Here is a 17402-nt window from a genome sequence, read left to right on the forward strand (position 1 = left end):
CTATGGTGCCACTGTGCTTTTATATTACTGTACGTTATGCCAATGTGCCATCTCATATAAAGCTTTATATCCAAGCTGATGCTCTAGTTTTATAATATCATCTGTCTATAGCAGCAAAGATGAAGAATTTACAGGGGCAATGGTAAGACTGTCAGTAACTCCTTCTGCTGTGGCATAGTGCCTAGAAATAGTAATAATGCCCTGTGCCATATGATGCCAGTGTGACATCGCATATAAAGCGATATATTCAAGCTGATGCTTTGGTTTTCTTATATCATTTGTCTATAACAGCAGAGATGAAAAAATATCAGGACTAATGGTAAGATTTTTGATAACTCATTCTGCTGTGCCATAGTGCCTTGCAATAAAAATGCCCTGTGCGATATGTTGCCAGGGTGGCATCGTATTTAACGCTTCATAAGCAGACTTGGGCGAGGTTGCCAAAATACAGTGAGTGAACTATTACGTTTCTAAAGTTCTTCTGTTTTGCCATAATGCCCAACACTATGTATTGTGCCATATGATACCAGGGTGGTATCGCGTATAAACATTTACATTCAAACTGATGCTCTACTTCTCTAATATCATCTGTCTATAATTACAAAAATGAAGAAATAACAGAGTAATGGTAACATTTTTGTCAAGTTCCTCTGTTATGCCATAGTGCTTAGCAGTAATAATAATGCCCTTTGCTATATGATGCTATGGTCGCATCACATTTAAAGCTTCATATCCAGACTTGGGCAAGGTGGCTAAATACAATGGGTAAAATACCACTTTTCTTCAGTACTTCTGTTATGCCATAATGCCCAAAATTACAATACAGTCCCAAATGATGCCAAGGTGGCATGATCTATAAAGCTTTATATTCTTACGTATACCCTAGTATAGAGGAATGAATGGAATTGGGCAATGCTATTACTTGGATACGTGTTCCTGTTGTGTCACAATGCTCTGTGCCAAATTAAGCTTTATCTTCAGACATTTTTTAGGTGATGCCCTTTTAGAGCAGAAGGAAGTAAATGCCATTTGTAATGCTACTATAGTCCTCCCATAGTACCCAGCAACAGCAATTCACGATGCCAAATAGTGCCATAGTAGCATGGCACCTATAAAAGTTTTATACTGAGAGGAATTAAGGTGATAGACATCATAAAAGTGACAATGATTTGGAATCTTGGCATTTACACTTGCTGTGCCCTCTCCAGAGTTGGCAGCATGTGATGCGTCTTGCCCTGGCGCATCTCTTGGAGCTGCCCCTTGCTTTTGATGTGGGCAATCCAGTCAAGCGGTGCATTTTCTTAGGCAATCTGTGAATAAGTCCTCGGACACTTGTGTTGATTCTTTGGAGTTTGACTTCTAAATCTGAGCGTTTGTTTGCAATTAAAAAATGCAGAATTGGCCATGTCCAGTGTTTGGTATCAGACTGAGCAGATCTCGCTTGGCTGTTTGCAGTAACAACACACATGTATTTCTTTTATTTGATAGTAAATACTCCTGCTCTTTGTATAGCAAACACCAGAGAAATATATAAATTTCCTTGCTCCACATTCACTCCCATTATAGAGCAGAGGACCAGATGCTGACAATACACCCTGCACACCTGGCTGCAGCTTCCTCCAGGACCTGGACTCACAACAAGAACATTAACCAGTGCAGGTCAGTGGGAAAAGGGGGCTGCATGGTGGTATAACTTATGGGGAAGGGGATGCAGTGCAAGCTTAACCCCCTCTGTGCTTCAGCTTATTATCCATGACTGTAATATAAAGGAAAGGAGTCTGCAAATGAGAAGAACATCCCAGATCTGCAGGGAGGAGAGGGAAGAGCAATAATAATCTATGAGCAGTGATTTATGACATGCTGCACGGTCGTTTATCAGTAAACGTTAAATAATTGCAATGGAAGACCAATCCTCATAATGCATATTAGCTAGGGGAATACAATAAGGTTAAAACTCCCCCCATTCTACCTATATATACTGTGTAGATGCAACATAGAGAGCAATTTTGCTCCTTCATAGAATGCTCTGCAGAGACTAAAGAGTTAAATCTGTATGTTTTTTTTCCCAGTTAAGTATATTTCAAGCAAGTAAAAATGCAAAATCATTTCAGTCTGACCATGTAGGTGTATGATGTCCCAATGTAACACACACCTAATGCATACTGATAATGTCTATTAGCCAGTGATTGGCATGTGTTCTTTGTGTGGAGGTTAAAGAGTTAAATGTATCTTTTATTCTGTATATTTATTATAAAATGCACATATGCAATATCCAATATCCAGAGGGAGTTCTGTATAATACAGTATATAGTATATAATGTGTACATGACCAAGAAATGATACTGGATGTCAGCAGGAGACTGCCATGTTTCCTTCAAACTGCTTCCTAAGAAGATCAACTCTCTCATTCTGTCTTTTTTCATCTCCCTCTTTCTTTCTTTTGCCTCGTTCTCTCTATCTATTCTCTCTTTCTATTCATCTGTCTGTGTCCTTAGCTTCTCCTCTTTCTTTTCCTCTCATTCATTCTACTTCTCCTTTCTTTCCATCTGTATATATCTATATGTTCTCTCCCTCATTCCCTCTTCATCTTTCCCTACCTCTGTTTCTCTATTTTCTCTCTTGCTACTTTTTGTTCTTCTTCTCTCTCTGAAGTACATATATATAGTATGCAGAATATCCACAGATGATGCCTGACTCTTCACTAGTAGTTAATCAATACATATCATATATATGAGCAAAGGAGACTCTTATAATCACTCACATTATATTATATGGATATTAGAGGGTGAATATCAAATTTCCTTTCAAGGTATATTCCATGGTTAGGGCTCCTTCAGACAAGTGCAAATACGCAAGTGTTAGCGCAATGTATTTGCGTAGTGAATGAGGTTGATTTGCACGCATATCAGCGCAAAGTACTGCACTTTTTTGCACATGCAGGGCCTGTTTATATGCGACCGCAACACATGCCTGCCTTGATTTGAAAGGCTATTTAGCCTAATGTGTTCTTTTTGTCACGGAATTGCAGTGTACTGTGTATTTGCGCACCCCCCACCCCCCCATAGACCTCTATGGGAACCTTTGCTGTGCAAATATGCAGGAAAATAGAGCATGTCCTATTTTTTTTGGCGCATACAAAAATCGTTAATGTGAGTGAACCCATTGACATCCATAGCTTCTATTCTCTGCGTATTTGGCTGGTATATTTTGTGAGCGCACATACGCATGCAAATACATTCATCTGAAGCTGCACGTTTCAGCGCAGCTTATTTGCGCAGTAAACAAGTCTTTTTTACGTGTGTATCTGCGCATAATACTGTACTTTTTTTTTTTTAGCCTGTTCATATGCATGCGCAACACACCCCTGCCCTGACTTAAAAGGCTATATAGCCTAATGAGGTCTAGATGTGTTCTTCTCCCATGAAACTGTGTAGCGTATTGCGCATCCTGTTGCATAGTGCGTGTGTGTTTGTGCACCCACCATAGACTATTTTGGGGCCTTTTGGTGCGCAAATATGTAGGAAAAAAATCAATGAATCAATGGGTTCTATTTTCTGCATATTGCGTGAGTATATTTTGAGTGTGTGCAAAAATGTATGAAAATACGTCCGTCTGAAGCCGACCCTTAGGCCTCCGGCACACTAGAGCTTGGACTACGCACGCAGTATACAGGCTCCGGGCGGATTCACACTGCATCAGGCGCAAGTACACTTGGTAGAACGGAGCATAGCTGCGCCTGAATGAGGGAGATTTCTTCTTCCTCACCGGCAGTTCAAACTCCGCACCAGTGCGAAGGAGTTTGAAAAAGGTGGTGGAAAATCAGGGGCTGCCTGATCTCCCCCGCATGATGTGTTCACTACATGCGGAGAGGATAGGGCAGGTCCTATATTATCCCGGCCATACAAATCACGTCCGGAAAAAGAGGTGGTAAAACAAAACCGCTGAAATAAGGGGCCAAAACCACGCTCGTCTAGGGCTTGAAAGACGATCATGAACGTGACAAAACAAAACCATTGATTTCAATAGTTTCGTTTTCACTAGCGCAATTCTCGCACAATATGACTCCACACGGGAAAAGATAGGCCTTGCCCTATCTTTCTCGCACGTAATTTTTCTATGTGTGAGAAAAGATCGGGTAGGACATAACTTCCCGCTTTTTTTTTTTACCCACGCACAATAGCGCAAAATTTGAACAGTAAGAAAAAGATGTTAATGCGCAAATACGCACCTAAGCGGCGAATACGCTCCTAAGATGGGTGTGTTTTAGCCCTGTTATGCGGCCATTAAAAAAATCACAATTGCATAATGGGACAAAATGAAACCATTGTTTTCAATGGTTTTGTTTTCACTAGCGGTGTTCTCAAGTGGAGGAAAAAAACGGACACATGGGCTGAATATGGAGGCCACACAGAGCGGCACACGTATGAAAAAATGTCATTTTTTTGAGGATGTAACGCAGACTTTTTTTTTAAGCTTTTGAGAATTACCGTGTCTCTGCACACGTACAATATGTCATATTTCCCTTCAAACTATATTCTATGGTTAATTCACGAGTTAGGTCTTCTTCAGCTGACCGTATTTGCGTGCGCTTGTGTGCGTGTAAAATATAAACACTTAATGCGCAAAGATTTTAGCCCATTGATGTCAGGGGGTTCCTTCTCATGAGCGCGTTTCGTGCATGAGAAAAAAAAAGGAACCGCTCTGCTTTCCTGCATATTGCGCAATGAAGACCATTAAAGAATTTCTATGGGAAGAGCACAAATGTGCGTGCAAAAGCAATATATGCTGCGCAATACCATGAAAAACAGAACACATCTGGAGCTTATTAGGCTAAATAGCCTTTTCAATCAGGGCAGGGGAACTTTGTGCGTGCATGCCCTGCGTGCGCAAAAAATACAGTACTATGCGCTGATACACAAATGCATTGCGCCGAGGTGTGCCCAGTTGTGCACGCACAAATATGCACAAATAGATATAAAATCTGGACACACAAAAATACACGTATATACACAGACAGAAATATAGAGTACACAGAATTCCATACACACATACATAAATGTGCACATGTACACACACAATTACACACATACATACATTTACAGACATATATATATATATATATACACACAATACACACAGATAAGCACATACAATAGACATATACAAGCATGCACACACAATTACACACATACATACATTTACAGACATATATATATATATATATATATATATATATATACACACAATACACACAGATAAGTACATACAATAGACATATACAAGCATGGACACACAATTACACACATACATACATTTACAGACATATATATATATATATATATATATATATATATATATATATATACACAATACACACAGATAAGCACATACAACAGACATATACAAGCATGCACACACATACACATACACACTAGTACGAGGGCTCCTTCAGATGAGCGTATGTGCGAATGCGCACATTTCCACTCAACATATTTGTGGAGTGATCATGTCTTTTTTGCAAGCGTTTTTCGCACATAGTAGCGTATGTTTTTGCGCACGCAGGCCCTGTTCATACGCTCTGCAACCCCCCTATAAAGGCTATTTAGTCTAATGTAGATGTGTTCTTTTTTTCATAGAATAGTGCAGCGCATCCCATTACATATTCCGTGCGCGGTTACGCACTCCCCATAGACTTCTATGGGGCCCTTTTGTGTGCAAATATGCAGGAAATAGAGCAGGTCCTATATGTTTGTGCGTGTATGAAATGCACACAAACAATTAGTTGGCATTGATGGGTTTTATTCTCTGCACATTGGCGCACAAAAACGTATGCAAATGCTCCTGTCTGAAGGCGCCCTAAAGTAATTTAGTATGCCTTATAACCCCCCCAACTTTAGATGAAAAAGAATATCTAAAATAACCCCCATCCTATAGATTTTCAGCCATTTATACAATGGGGAAGCACAGCCCTCTATTAGATCCGGTATGCTGTACACACATGAATGCCCCCTGACAGCGGATTTAGTGGATTGCCCTTCAAGAGTGGATATTCCATAAGTAGACATTGCTCATTGATTCCCAATAGTTCATCTAACAGCACTGGTCATTCTCCTTATCATAACTAATGATGAGTATCATTCTGGAATAGAAGCCGTGTCCCTGAATGGCCCCTTTACTAATAAGCAGTCCTGATTATCCATGATGAGCCTATATAATAGGCAGCCTAGATCTCCCCCCCTATATGTATACTCTATAGAATGTGTGAGTCTATACAAGGCTGATGCACAAGTGTCTTTGCAAATAATCACTTTTTGCTATCGACTTGTATGGCAGTGTGCAAACAGAATGAGAAGCCCATTAAGAAACATTAACAGATTGCCGCAGCATAATGCTCCAGTCCATATTGATCGTAAAATGTCTGTAAAATATTGTTTCAAATGAATCTATTGTTCCTGTGCTCTGCTGTCACTTAGTGACCTTGGTTTGTTCTCAAACTGCCAAATGAGCCTTTCATGAGTGTTATTAGATTAACAAGTTTAGGGAAATATCACTGCAGGGGAGGCAGAACCCATGGGGGGTGCAGCACATTGCTATGCTATAGCCTCATGATTTGCACTTAGTTAAATGGCGCCACCCCTCTATACCCCCCTGTATCCCTGAGAGCCCCTCACTAACTCATCCCCTGGTGATGACCTTCCACCAAACGCTTCCATTCCAAGCTAAATACACTTCTGTCTTCCACACATATTAGATTAGGTTACTTAAATCATTTCCAGAGAGGGTCGGGGGGGGGGGGGGGCTGTGCCTATAATACACCTGCATTGTTCTGGGGGAAATAAAGATGAAATGCCACTTCATTAGTCTACTCTAGGACACGCTCAGGGAATTAGAGCTCAGCTGCTAATGTAGAACGGCAAGGGATGGCGGTGGTTGGAGGAAAAGGTTGCTGAGAGTTGTAGTGCAGTAAAGAAGGGAGCCCCCAGGTGTTGGACCGTATATACGGGGTGTAGTCAAAAAGCCTAATTCAGCGCTATATCTCAATACTGGTGTAATATATTGAAATAATAGTAGCGTAATTGAATAGGAAGGCATGGATGTGGTAGCAGGATGGTAGGGTGCATGGGCCCCTGGGGGCCTTAGAATATAGAATGGTAGAGTTGGAAGGGATCTCCAGGGTCATCGGGTCCAACCCCCTGCTTAGTGCAGATTCACTAAATAATCCCAGACAGATGTCTGTCCAGCCTTTGTTTGGAGACTTCCATTGAAGGAGAACTCACCACCTTCTGTGGTAACCTGTTCCACTCATTGATCACCCTCGCTGTCTAATATCTAATCTGTGTCTCCTCCCTTTCAGTTTCATCCCATTGTGTCTAGGCTTTCCTTGGATTTTAATTTTGCATTATGGCCGCTATAGGAGAGACAGCTAAAGTTAAGAGACATTTAAAGTGCAGCATGTGAGAAGCAGAAATCTGCTTTCCGCGTCCCGTGGGACCGCCGCTCTGACAGAAGTAAGGAAAGCGTACTCAAAGTGGCTTCTTTCTGCTATGATACATGCATGGAGCTGTACGACAGTGCAGTCTAGGGCTGACGTTATCATTGCCGGAGCGGTAAAGAACCGATTCAGTGCAGATGCAATGCAAATTACTAGTAAGAGCGTGACCCAATCAGAGGACAATGCAGATTTCACGTGTGGTTTGGAATTTGGCGTGATCTCCTTGTTGGACCCGTGTCCATTCCAGGGACTCTTAACGCGGATCAGTATCTGAATCTCCTGCAGATGACGGTGGATGACTTACTGGATGCATTGTCCCATCATAGTAGTAGGAGGACACTTCCAGTACGCTGCCCTTACTTCAGTCATAGGAGCGGTTCCACGGGATTTAGAGAGACGCGGACATCAGATTTCTGCTTCTCACATGCTGCTCTTCAACTTTGCAATTGGGTTTAACTGTCTATTTCTTACAGGGGCCACAACACAAAATTGAAATCCATGTCCTAGGGGCCAAGAGGAGCCATGCGCCATACCATCATGTAGCACATCCATGCCTTCCTATTCAAGTACTCTACTGTTTTTCACGGCTATTTTTCACGATTTTACTCAGCTGGCTACGGCATCTTGCAGTGCACTGACATCGCAGCCCCGTAATCCTTCGCTTGGCAAAACAATGTGAATGACTTGCAATGCCTCACTAGAGGCACCTGTCATGGTGTAACAGCGCTAGCCGCTGCTAAACTCCCTCCCGCTTCCTTTGCCAACCGTCTTTAATAGACTCCCATACCAGTCTATGGAGCCGCTGGCGTTTTGCCATCAAAAGATAGGACAAGACCTATATTTGACACGTTAAAATAACGCGCCTATGGCCTATCTTTGGACGCGCAATTTTTTTTGGCTAGTCAAAAAATCATTTGTCTGAAGGAACCCACGGGTTCCAATAGACGCAATTTTTTTGGACCCGCCTACTTTGTGTCAAAATGACGCTCGTGTGAAAGAGGCTTAAGGCTATATGTATACAGACGAGGGCGACCAATGTCGTAAAAATGGGATTTTCAAGGTGATTGCGATTTGCGAGAAAATTGCTAAAGATGAGATTTTCACACTTTTCTGAAAGTGGCCTCAATGTGTTTTTTTTTTTTTGTTTTGACAGCTGTAGTACTATAACTCCCAGCACTCCCTGCTTCTTCTGGATCCCCCATAGAGCTTATATAGAATTGATGAACGATCCATGAACCAACGGGTGTATAAAACACGCGAAGGTAATAATCTATCGGTGCATTATAATGCCCCGGCTATAATTCCCTGCAGTTGTCCTTGGCTTCTGGCTAATTGTGGATCAGTGTCCCATGTCATCGTTAGTGGACCATTCATTCAAATCAATGTGACAGCGAAGGGGGTTTAACCCCTTCAACGCCTGCCACTGCCCTCATTCTTTGCCATCTGGTGTCTCCCAGCGAATCCAAGCCCCCTGTATCCCGGACTTGCAGTAGTTGCGAGCCTCCCCTCCTTTTAGCTTCTTCTGAGCTTCCTTTTGATAGAGAACAAGCATCCGATTTTCATCAAACTTCTATTAAGTGAAACATAGGTTGGAGGGCAGCCCCTGATTGAAACAGTTTAAATTTTAATTGTGTTTTTAATTTGACATATAGTTGCAGAAAGGAATGACACTACAACGCCAAAGGCCGGTCGATTTTCTTAATTTCTCCCAGAGGAATTGATGGGTTTATCGGGCAACTAGATTGGAAAGCCATTAAAGGCCTTTCTGGCTGGTCTGTTAATTGGAACTTGATGGATAGGGGGAGTCAGGGTAGGCAATGCTGATTCAATCTTTAGGACTTTCTGTTTTCCAATAAATTACCCAATTCATTTTCCAAGCACAGATTACATAAATTGTACACCTCTAGGGCTCGGGGGTTTCAAAAAAAAAAAAAAAAAAGAAGAAGAATCCCCCCCCTTCCCTCCGCTTCCCTTCCCCCCTGCTGCCCCCCTTCTCATTGCACAGTGCCAAATGCCATTTGCTCCAAAATATGTTCTGAATGAAAATCGAAAAATAATCAACGTTTATACTTAGAAAATTTATTGCAATCATTTTCTCTGGTAATTTCCTTATTTTAAAGTTTGGACATGTCATATATCATAACCCCAGTCCTTGTAAAAAAAAAAAAAAAAAACGGATTGCAGGCCTGTGCTTAATATTTGGCAAAGCTTGATTCCAAGATCAAACGTGTTTATGATTCCATCTGTCATTTACTCCCATAGACTTCTCCCAATATAACAGCTGAGCTACAAGCCTATTTTCTAACTGCTGCAAAAGAGGGAGAAAAAAAAAAGATCAATTTTTATTAAGGCTTCATGAAAGCTCCCGGCTCCCTCCATAGGAACGCTTCTGAGGCCATTTACCCCTTCATTGCAGGTTATGAGCTGATAACATTTACTGGAGGGATTTCAGGGCCGGTATAGAGGAAGCCGAGACATTCTGCATGGCCAAAAGTGCACAGGCGCGTTCGCCAACCTTATCGGAGCGCGTATATTGTATTATTGTACTTGTATATTGGAGCATGTTTAATCAGACCGGCGTTTCATACGCTGGTCTAAATAAAGTCTGCATGGCGTATGTGCGACAAATGTATTAAAAGGGCACAACAAGTCTCTTTAAAGGGATTGCACCAAGATTGCAAGTTAAGCTCTATCCCTAGGATACGGGATTCTTGATCAATGGGGGTCTCACTGCTGATAAGTAATGTCGATCTTGAAATCGGGGGTCTCAGCAGTGAGATCTCTACTGAATCGAAATGTATAGGTTCGGGGCGACCCAAGCACAGTTCCCTAGACCATATGATGTGCCAGACGGTGCATGCACTGTGTCATTCAGCGGTGGACACCGAGAGAGTAATAGGTCCTTCAGATGTCAGCGCTAATAGGCTGGATTGGTTGTTACTAGTGATGAGCAAGCATACTCGCTAAGGGCAACTGCTCGAGCGAGCATTGCCCTTAGCGAGTACCTGTCTGCTCGAGAGAAAAGGTTCGGGTGCCGGCGGCGGGCAGGGAGCAGCGGGGGAGAGCGGTGAGAAACGGAGGGGAGAGCTCTCTCTCTCTCTCCCCCCCGCTACTCACCGCTCCCCAGTGCCGGCACCCGAAGCTTTTCTCCCGAGCGGGCAGGTACTCACTAAGGGCAATGCTCGCTCGAGCAATTTCCCTTAGCGAGTATGCTCTCTCATCTCTAGTTGTTACCCAATCAGCCTATCGGTGGTAGTTGTAAAGTATATAAACCAACACTAAGAGGGTTGGAGTGTTTTGTTTAAAAGTACTCCGTAGTTCCACTATTTCGTTGTTAGGACTTCTATTACCTCTTTCTAGTCAGGTTTATTGTTCCGCATACTCAGTCTCAGATCGGTGTCTGGTCTCTCCCCCATAGAGGTGTCACCCTTTTCGGGGTGGGTGCTCCACGTGAGGGTCTGGTCTTGTTTGAGCGGTTCTGGTGCATACATTTTGTATAGTTTCCCATATTTCATCTTCAGTAGCTCATTTAGACCTGTACTGTCTGTCACTGGCTCGAACAAACCATGTACGCATTTTGGAAGAGCTGTGACCAAGAACCAAAAAACACCAAAAGTCCAAAATGTGCAAACGGTTTGTTCAAATATCTGTCCCGTATTTTAGATGTACTCAATGAAGGATACATTTTAAAGGGGTTATCCTAAAATTGACTTTTATCTCCTATCATATTGGCGGTGGGGTTCACTGCTGAGACAAACACTGATCCCAAAAACAGCGGGGCTCGGGTCGACCTCTCTTCTTCACTATGGGTTTATTACACCCTATGCAGCAAGCAGGAGATTGAATGAAGCGGTGGTCAAGCATGTGCAGTTCAATGGGGCTGCTGGACATAGTCGAGTGCTTTTATGCTATTTCTATCAGCCCCACTGAAATGAATGGAGTGGGGTGCAGCAAGCCCACAGGGAAGAGGGGTATATGGGATAAGTGGAGGGTCTCAGCGGTGAGACCCCCACTGATCAGACTTTTATCTTATGTATAGGTGATAAAAGTCAATTTTGGGACTACCCTTTTAAGGAAGAATAGTTAAGTGGTGCATATTATCTATTCCCTCTTATCACTATACACTAAGGGTGATGTAGTTTGCTGTTTCGGTCCCTACACCACTGGCAATCGTGAAGTATACCATTTAACGTATGCAGTAAGCTGGCTAATTTCTCATAAGTTTATGGCAAACCTTTTAATATATTTCTCACATCTGGTGGCTCTGAGGAGAGGGGGACTGCCGTTAGCAGTGGCTCTGGGGTCCTAGGTTCGAATCTGACCAAGGGCTCCAACTGCATGGAGTTTGTGTGGGTTTCCTCCGATATTCTCCAACATTGAAAAAGACATACTAATACATTAATTTATAATTTAGATTGTGAGCCCCCATGGAGAGAGGAAGTGATGACAACCCCTGTAGAATGCTATGGAATATGTATGTGCTATATAAAACAAAATCACGGAAAGGAGATACGGTATATTTACTTAGACCAACATTTCATACACCAGTCTAAGTAAGCTATATGCTGGCATTCTTGCAACAAATGTATTACAGGGTTTTCAAACTACCTAAAATTGCTCCACAGCCACTCTGTTCTTCTTGGTTGCTGCTGACCAGGTCATGTGACTGCTGCAGCCAATCACTGCCTATAGAAGGTCACTGCTGTAGCCAGTGATTGGCTGCTGCAGTCACATGTCCTGATCAGCAGCATCCAGGAAATACAGAGTGGGTATAGAGCAATATTTTGAAGTGGGAAAACCCCTTTAGAACATTAATACATTAGTCACATCTGGCAGCACCTCTGTATGCCAGATGGAACTAATGCCAGCTAGGAACTGGTGTTTCTGCTATAATCTTCTCCAGATTCTAATGTACATTACAGTAAATGGGACAGACTGCATACAGCCATGTCCCCTAGTGATAGGCTCCACCCACTTTTGAAACAGTGGTGGGCCCGGCATAAAGGTCCAAAAAGTTGCAATTTTGGTGTGTGTGACAAAATTGTGACTTTTGTATGCAAGAAAACTGGCATGGGAGCTGAAGCGGCAATTACACTTCCACATCTGACCCCGGTGTCGACCAGAAGTGTAATAGCTGACTTAGCTCCGATTGATTTCAATGGGTATGCAGTTAGCTAAGGCACTTCCGCTCCTGTCCGCTATGATGCACCCACTGCACTGACAGTGGGCGGGTTGATCTGTTGATCGGCAGTGATCCCAAGCCGCAGGTCGCTAGCAATTAACTATTGATGACCCATTCCGTGGATAGGTCAGCAATAGTATTTGCCCGGAAAAAAAACGTTAAACCTTATTCACATGGAGTTTGTTTGATGCAGATTCTGACTCTGGTGTCAAAATCTACATCAAAATCTGTGACAATTAAGAATCCCTCTGTCTTCAATGGGAATCCACTTCACGGGTCATCTGAGAAATGTTTTACCCTCCCAGATAATGAGAAAGGGGGGCAGGTAGAAGAAAGTAACACATGACTGCAGGATCAGACTACACAGTGCTTGATTGTAGTCTGTAACCATGGAAACACATAGATCTGCGTAGGAGCTATATACACAAAATGGTATTTTTATTTTTTTAATATTTTTTAATCAAGACTATTTTTTGTTTGGATCCATAGGAAATTAGGATTGGTTGTGAAAGGAGACAGGCTTGTATTACAATTCTTCAGTTGTTCTTATGCGGTACGTTACCAGGTTGCAGCTTTGTTTAACTAATTGTAGAAAATCCGGTGTTTGTGCAAAGTGAAGGCTAAAAAAAACAGCTTAGACCTAGATCATCTTGCCTACGGTGAAGTAGAAAGGATTCTACATGACGTCTTGGATTACACCTCCGCTACTACACCCCCTCCATAGTTTCTTACACTTTTAAATATTTAACGGCACTCCGGAATAAGTGTGGATTCCACAGGCGCGGCCTGGCACTCGGCAGGTGCCGGATGGTATCTGGACACCGAGATCCTTGTTGCTGTTTCCCTGAAGTTGTCTTTTACTACAATATTTGCTTTTTGTAGATACAGTTTCTTGGAGCATAAAAATGTCTTAGGCAGGGTGACAAGTGCGGCAACTCACATCAGACACCCCACAGACACCCGTCCGTATGCTGTCCAGTACACGGCACATCCGTGATTTAGACCATCGGCCAGGGGCGTAACTATAGGATGCAGGGGATGCGGTTGCACCCGGGCCCAGGAGCCTTAGGGGGCCCATAAGGCCTCTCTTCTCCATATAGGGAGCCCAGTACTATGAATAAAGCATTATAGTTGGGGGCCCTGTTACAGGTTTTGCACTGGGGCCCAGGAGCTTCAATTTACGGCTCTGCCATCTGCCCATATGAAAAAACAGCAGTGTGCATAGCCCCATGGGCTATAATGGGACCATGTGCTGTCCGTGAATTAGCACAGCACGTCCTCTTTTTGCAATGGAGGTGAAAAAAAAAACGCATCAAAGGCCATGCGATTTGCATGCAAGTGCATTGCGTCTTTTAAAATCGCTTTAAGGGCTCAGACACACAGGCATTTTTATGCGCATTTATTAGTGCGTTAAAAAAGACCGCGTGCGTTAAAAAAACGTGTGACCACGTCCATTGCCGCCCATATCTTCTATCTTTGGTGGTTACGTGTTCTTTTTAACGCACGCGGTGCAAACTTTTTTACACGTGAATCAACGCACGTAAAGCCGCCCGTGTGATTGAGCCCTAAGGGCTTCTTCACACGACCGTATCTGTTTATACATTCGCCTGTACGCACCGTATATTCGCATGAATGAATTTTTGACCTGATCGACTCCCGATCTTAATTGGCGTATTTAAAGCCATTTATACCGGGCGCTACTGCGTGAATGTAACAATACATGCTGAAGCGATGGCCACCAACGATCGGAATAAAATGCACAGAATGACCAATAATGCCTAATTAGAGCGAGCTGTCTGCTTTTCCCAGCATTGTCCGCAGGGTAACTACCTCCCCCTCCCTTTTTTTCCCCTGCCATAGAAGTCTATGGGAGCCTGCTGCGTATCACGGCAAAAGATAGGGCAAGACCTATCTATTCACGCCCCATATGAAAGCTGTCGGAAAAAGATAGAGCGGGTCCTATTTTTTCTCGCACTAATATTTTGCGCAGAAAATACATGCTCATCGGAATGAAGCAATTGAAATCCAATGCTTCACATGGTCGCGTTACATTCTGTTTGCACTGATATTTGGGTTAAAGCTGGATGGATAGAGCTGCAGTGTAAAGCATGGGGGAAGAAACAGAACAATAAACAGAGAATCTGAGCAGTCAAGGGATTGACTTTAGACTATGTAACATTAAATTGCTATTTGTCATGTCACTTAGGCTTGGTTCTCAGCAATCCGGTGTAGTTTTCATCCAGCGTGGTACAGAGATGCAGGATGGTAACTGATCCCAGAACTGATCCCAGCCATATAAGAAACACAAGGGTGCGCACCTCTTAATAAATTTGGCACACACTGGGGCAGTCCAGGTGCAAGAAAATCGAATCAGCTTCTGGTGTGAATTATAGTAAATCTGTAGGGCCATCGGAGACAACACCCCATCTGGCGGAGCTCCACCAACTTTTTTGAAAAAGTTGCAACTGCAGCATAAAAATCAAAAAAGTCCTGATAAAGTCCCCACAAGTGAGCTGTATGGGATACCGGTGTGACCCAGATAAGAATCCTCTCCCAGTGCTCAGCGAACATCGGATAACCTAAGAATCATCATGGCCATCATGGAACACCACAGAATGGCTCCAGGGCCAAGGGGAAGAAGAACAGCACTAGATAATACAATCAGTGCTGGCCTTATGTTAGATAGCACCTTGCGCAGAATTTTTTTGGCACTCCCCGCGTTATAAGAAAAAAACTATATATATTGCGCTGATATGCAATCTACCTGTATAATGTTTGTGCAGAAGACAACAATATAGTAACATACCCATATCACAACAGATCAGTGAATACATATGGTGCCAGAACCAAGCTCATAACATAAATACAGCAATAGAACCAAGCACATAATATAAATACAACACCAGAACCAAACTCATAAAATAGATACAATACCAGAACCAAGCTTATAACCTTAGTACAGCATCAGGACCAAGCACATACTATAATACAGCACCAGAACCAAACTGTTGAGTTGTGCTTCTGGGAGCTATAGCACTATGGGTTTCCAGGAGCCCATTTCCGCTGGTGTCTCATGATTATGCTGGCTGGATGTGGTGTTCTCCAGTCAGCCAATTCCCTCTGGTCTGCTACACCTAAATACCAGCTTCATTCCTCCTTGTGTTGGTTTTCATGCTTTGTGTTCTGTAGGTGCGAACTGATAGGTGTCCTGTGTGTCTGTAGTGGTTGGCAGACATGTGGTGTAAACTGTGTCCTGTGCTGCTTGGATTGCTTACCAACTAGGACGAGTTAGGTCCTTAGGTTCCAGCATGGGGCCATCCCTATCGGGATGATTGCCCTGCATGCAGGCAGGATTCATGGGAGTTAGTTGTCTCATTAGTGTAGGAACCCGCGAGACAACGAGGACCCTTGAAGTTGGCTTGCAGGCTTAAGTGACTAGGCCTTTGCACGAACTAATACCTCGTACCTAATCTATTCCATCTCTTTATGCGTGCGGGTATGCTTGGTGAGTGTTTTGGGTCATTTGTCAGTCATGGTTTATGTCTGTGTTCAGCCCATGTATTGTCTGTTCCACCCATCCACTGGTTGTTGGACGCTCGGTTTTTGTTTGTTTGTCCTACCCGTCCGTTGGTGGGCGGATGCTCGATCCTAATCCTGTCCCCTTTGTCCATTGGTAGACAGACTTTAGAGCCTGTTTTGTCCCTGTTTCTGCATCTAGCCACCAGTATAGCAAGCTTCTCAGTTGTCCTGACTGCATTAGCATCATGTGATTCCGGATTCTCGTTGGCAGTCCAGGACGAACGTAACACAAATTCATAACATAGATATAATACCACAACCAAGCAAATAACATAAATAATGCACCAGAACCAAGCAAATAAAATAAATACTGCACCAGAACCAAACTCATAACATAGAAGCAATAACATAACCAAGCTCATATTATAAATACAGCACCAGAACCCAGCTCAGTACATAAATACAATACCAGAACCAAGCTCATAACATAACTACAATAGCAGAAGTAAGAGATTGTGTTGTGGGGGTGCCAATGGGCAGAAGGTGGCATCTCAAAACATCAGAAGGGAGGAGACAGAGCAAAGTGGAAGATGATTCATGTAGTTCAACAAGACGCTACTGCATAGAGGAAGAAGATCATCTTGCTGGGTAAACCTAAGGGGGGAGATCGTTCCTAGCCCACATCTGCCTGTGCCCTCCACAAGCTAGCCTCTGCCACCCTATCCAACCACCCGGGTCCGACGTAGCTAAGGCCAGCCAGGAATATAATTTCCCCCTCCTTGGACAAACGTTTCGGGATTAGAATGTCGCTGTAATGTGTTTATAGACTGAACATTGCCCCATGCACAGTAGGGCAGCTTTGGCTCTATACGGATGATTACATTAATGTTCACATGCAGCAGATTTCTGCATTCAGCTGAATGGGGCAGTTGAAGTCATTTCTGCCACCAATCTGTGAATTTACCCTAAAGGTCTCCACGAGGCTTTTATTTATGAGCCTTACCATTCTCCCAAGCCTCGTTCATTTGTGTCACTCAATTGAACAGTTTAACGAGGCTTCTCTTTTAATTTTCCCTACTTATGAAACATGTCCACTGCATGGCTGCTCAGGTTTTAATGCCGCCTGCCCAGCGGAATTAATATTTCATAAGCCTACTGAATTAAGTGAGAGGTCCGCTCACTCTATGACTGCGCTCAATTCTCTCGCAG

The 17402-nt window shown here is 43.2% G+C and overlaps 1 protein-coding gene across 1 annotated transcript in view; it reads left to right on the top strand.

Moving 5' to 3' along the window:
* Nucleotides 1–1576: 1576 nt before the first annotated feature.
* Nucleotides 1577–17402, top strand: part of HMX2 (H6 family homeobox 2) — a 42764-nt gene continuing 26938 nt past the window's right edge. Inside the window, exon 1 of the mRNA XM_066598845.1 lies at nt 1577–1659. Within this exon, the coding sequence (XP_066454942.1) occupies nt 1580–1659 (80 nt within the window). The 5' untranslated portion in view covers nt 1577–1579. The remainder of the gene's footprint in view (nt 1660–17402) is intronic.

Source organism: Eleutherodactylus coqui, chromosome 4 (assembly GCF_035609145.1).
Source record: "Eleutherodactylus coqui strain aEleCoq1 chromosome 4, aEleCoq1.hap1, whole genome shotgun sequence".
NCBI lineage: Eukaryota > Metazoa > Chordata > Amphibia > Anura > Eleutherodactylidae > Eleutherodactylus > Eleutherodactylus coqui.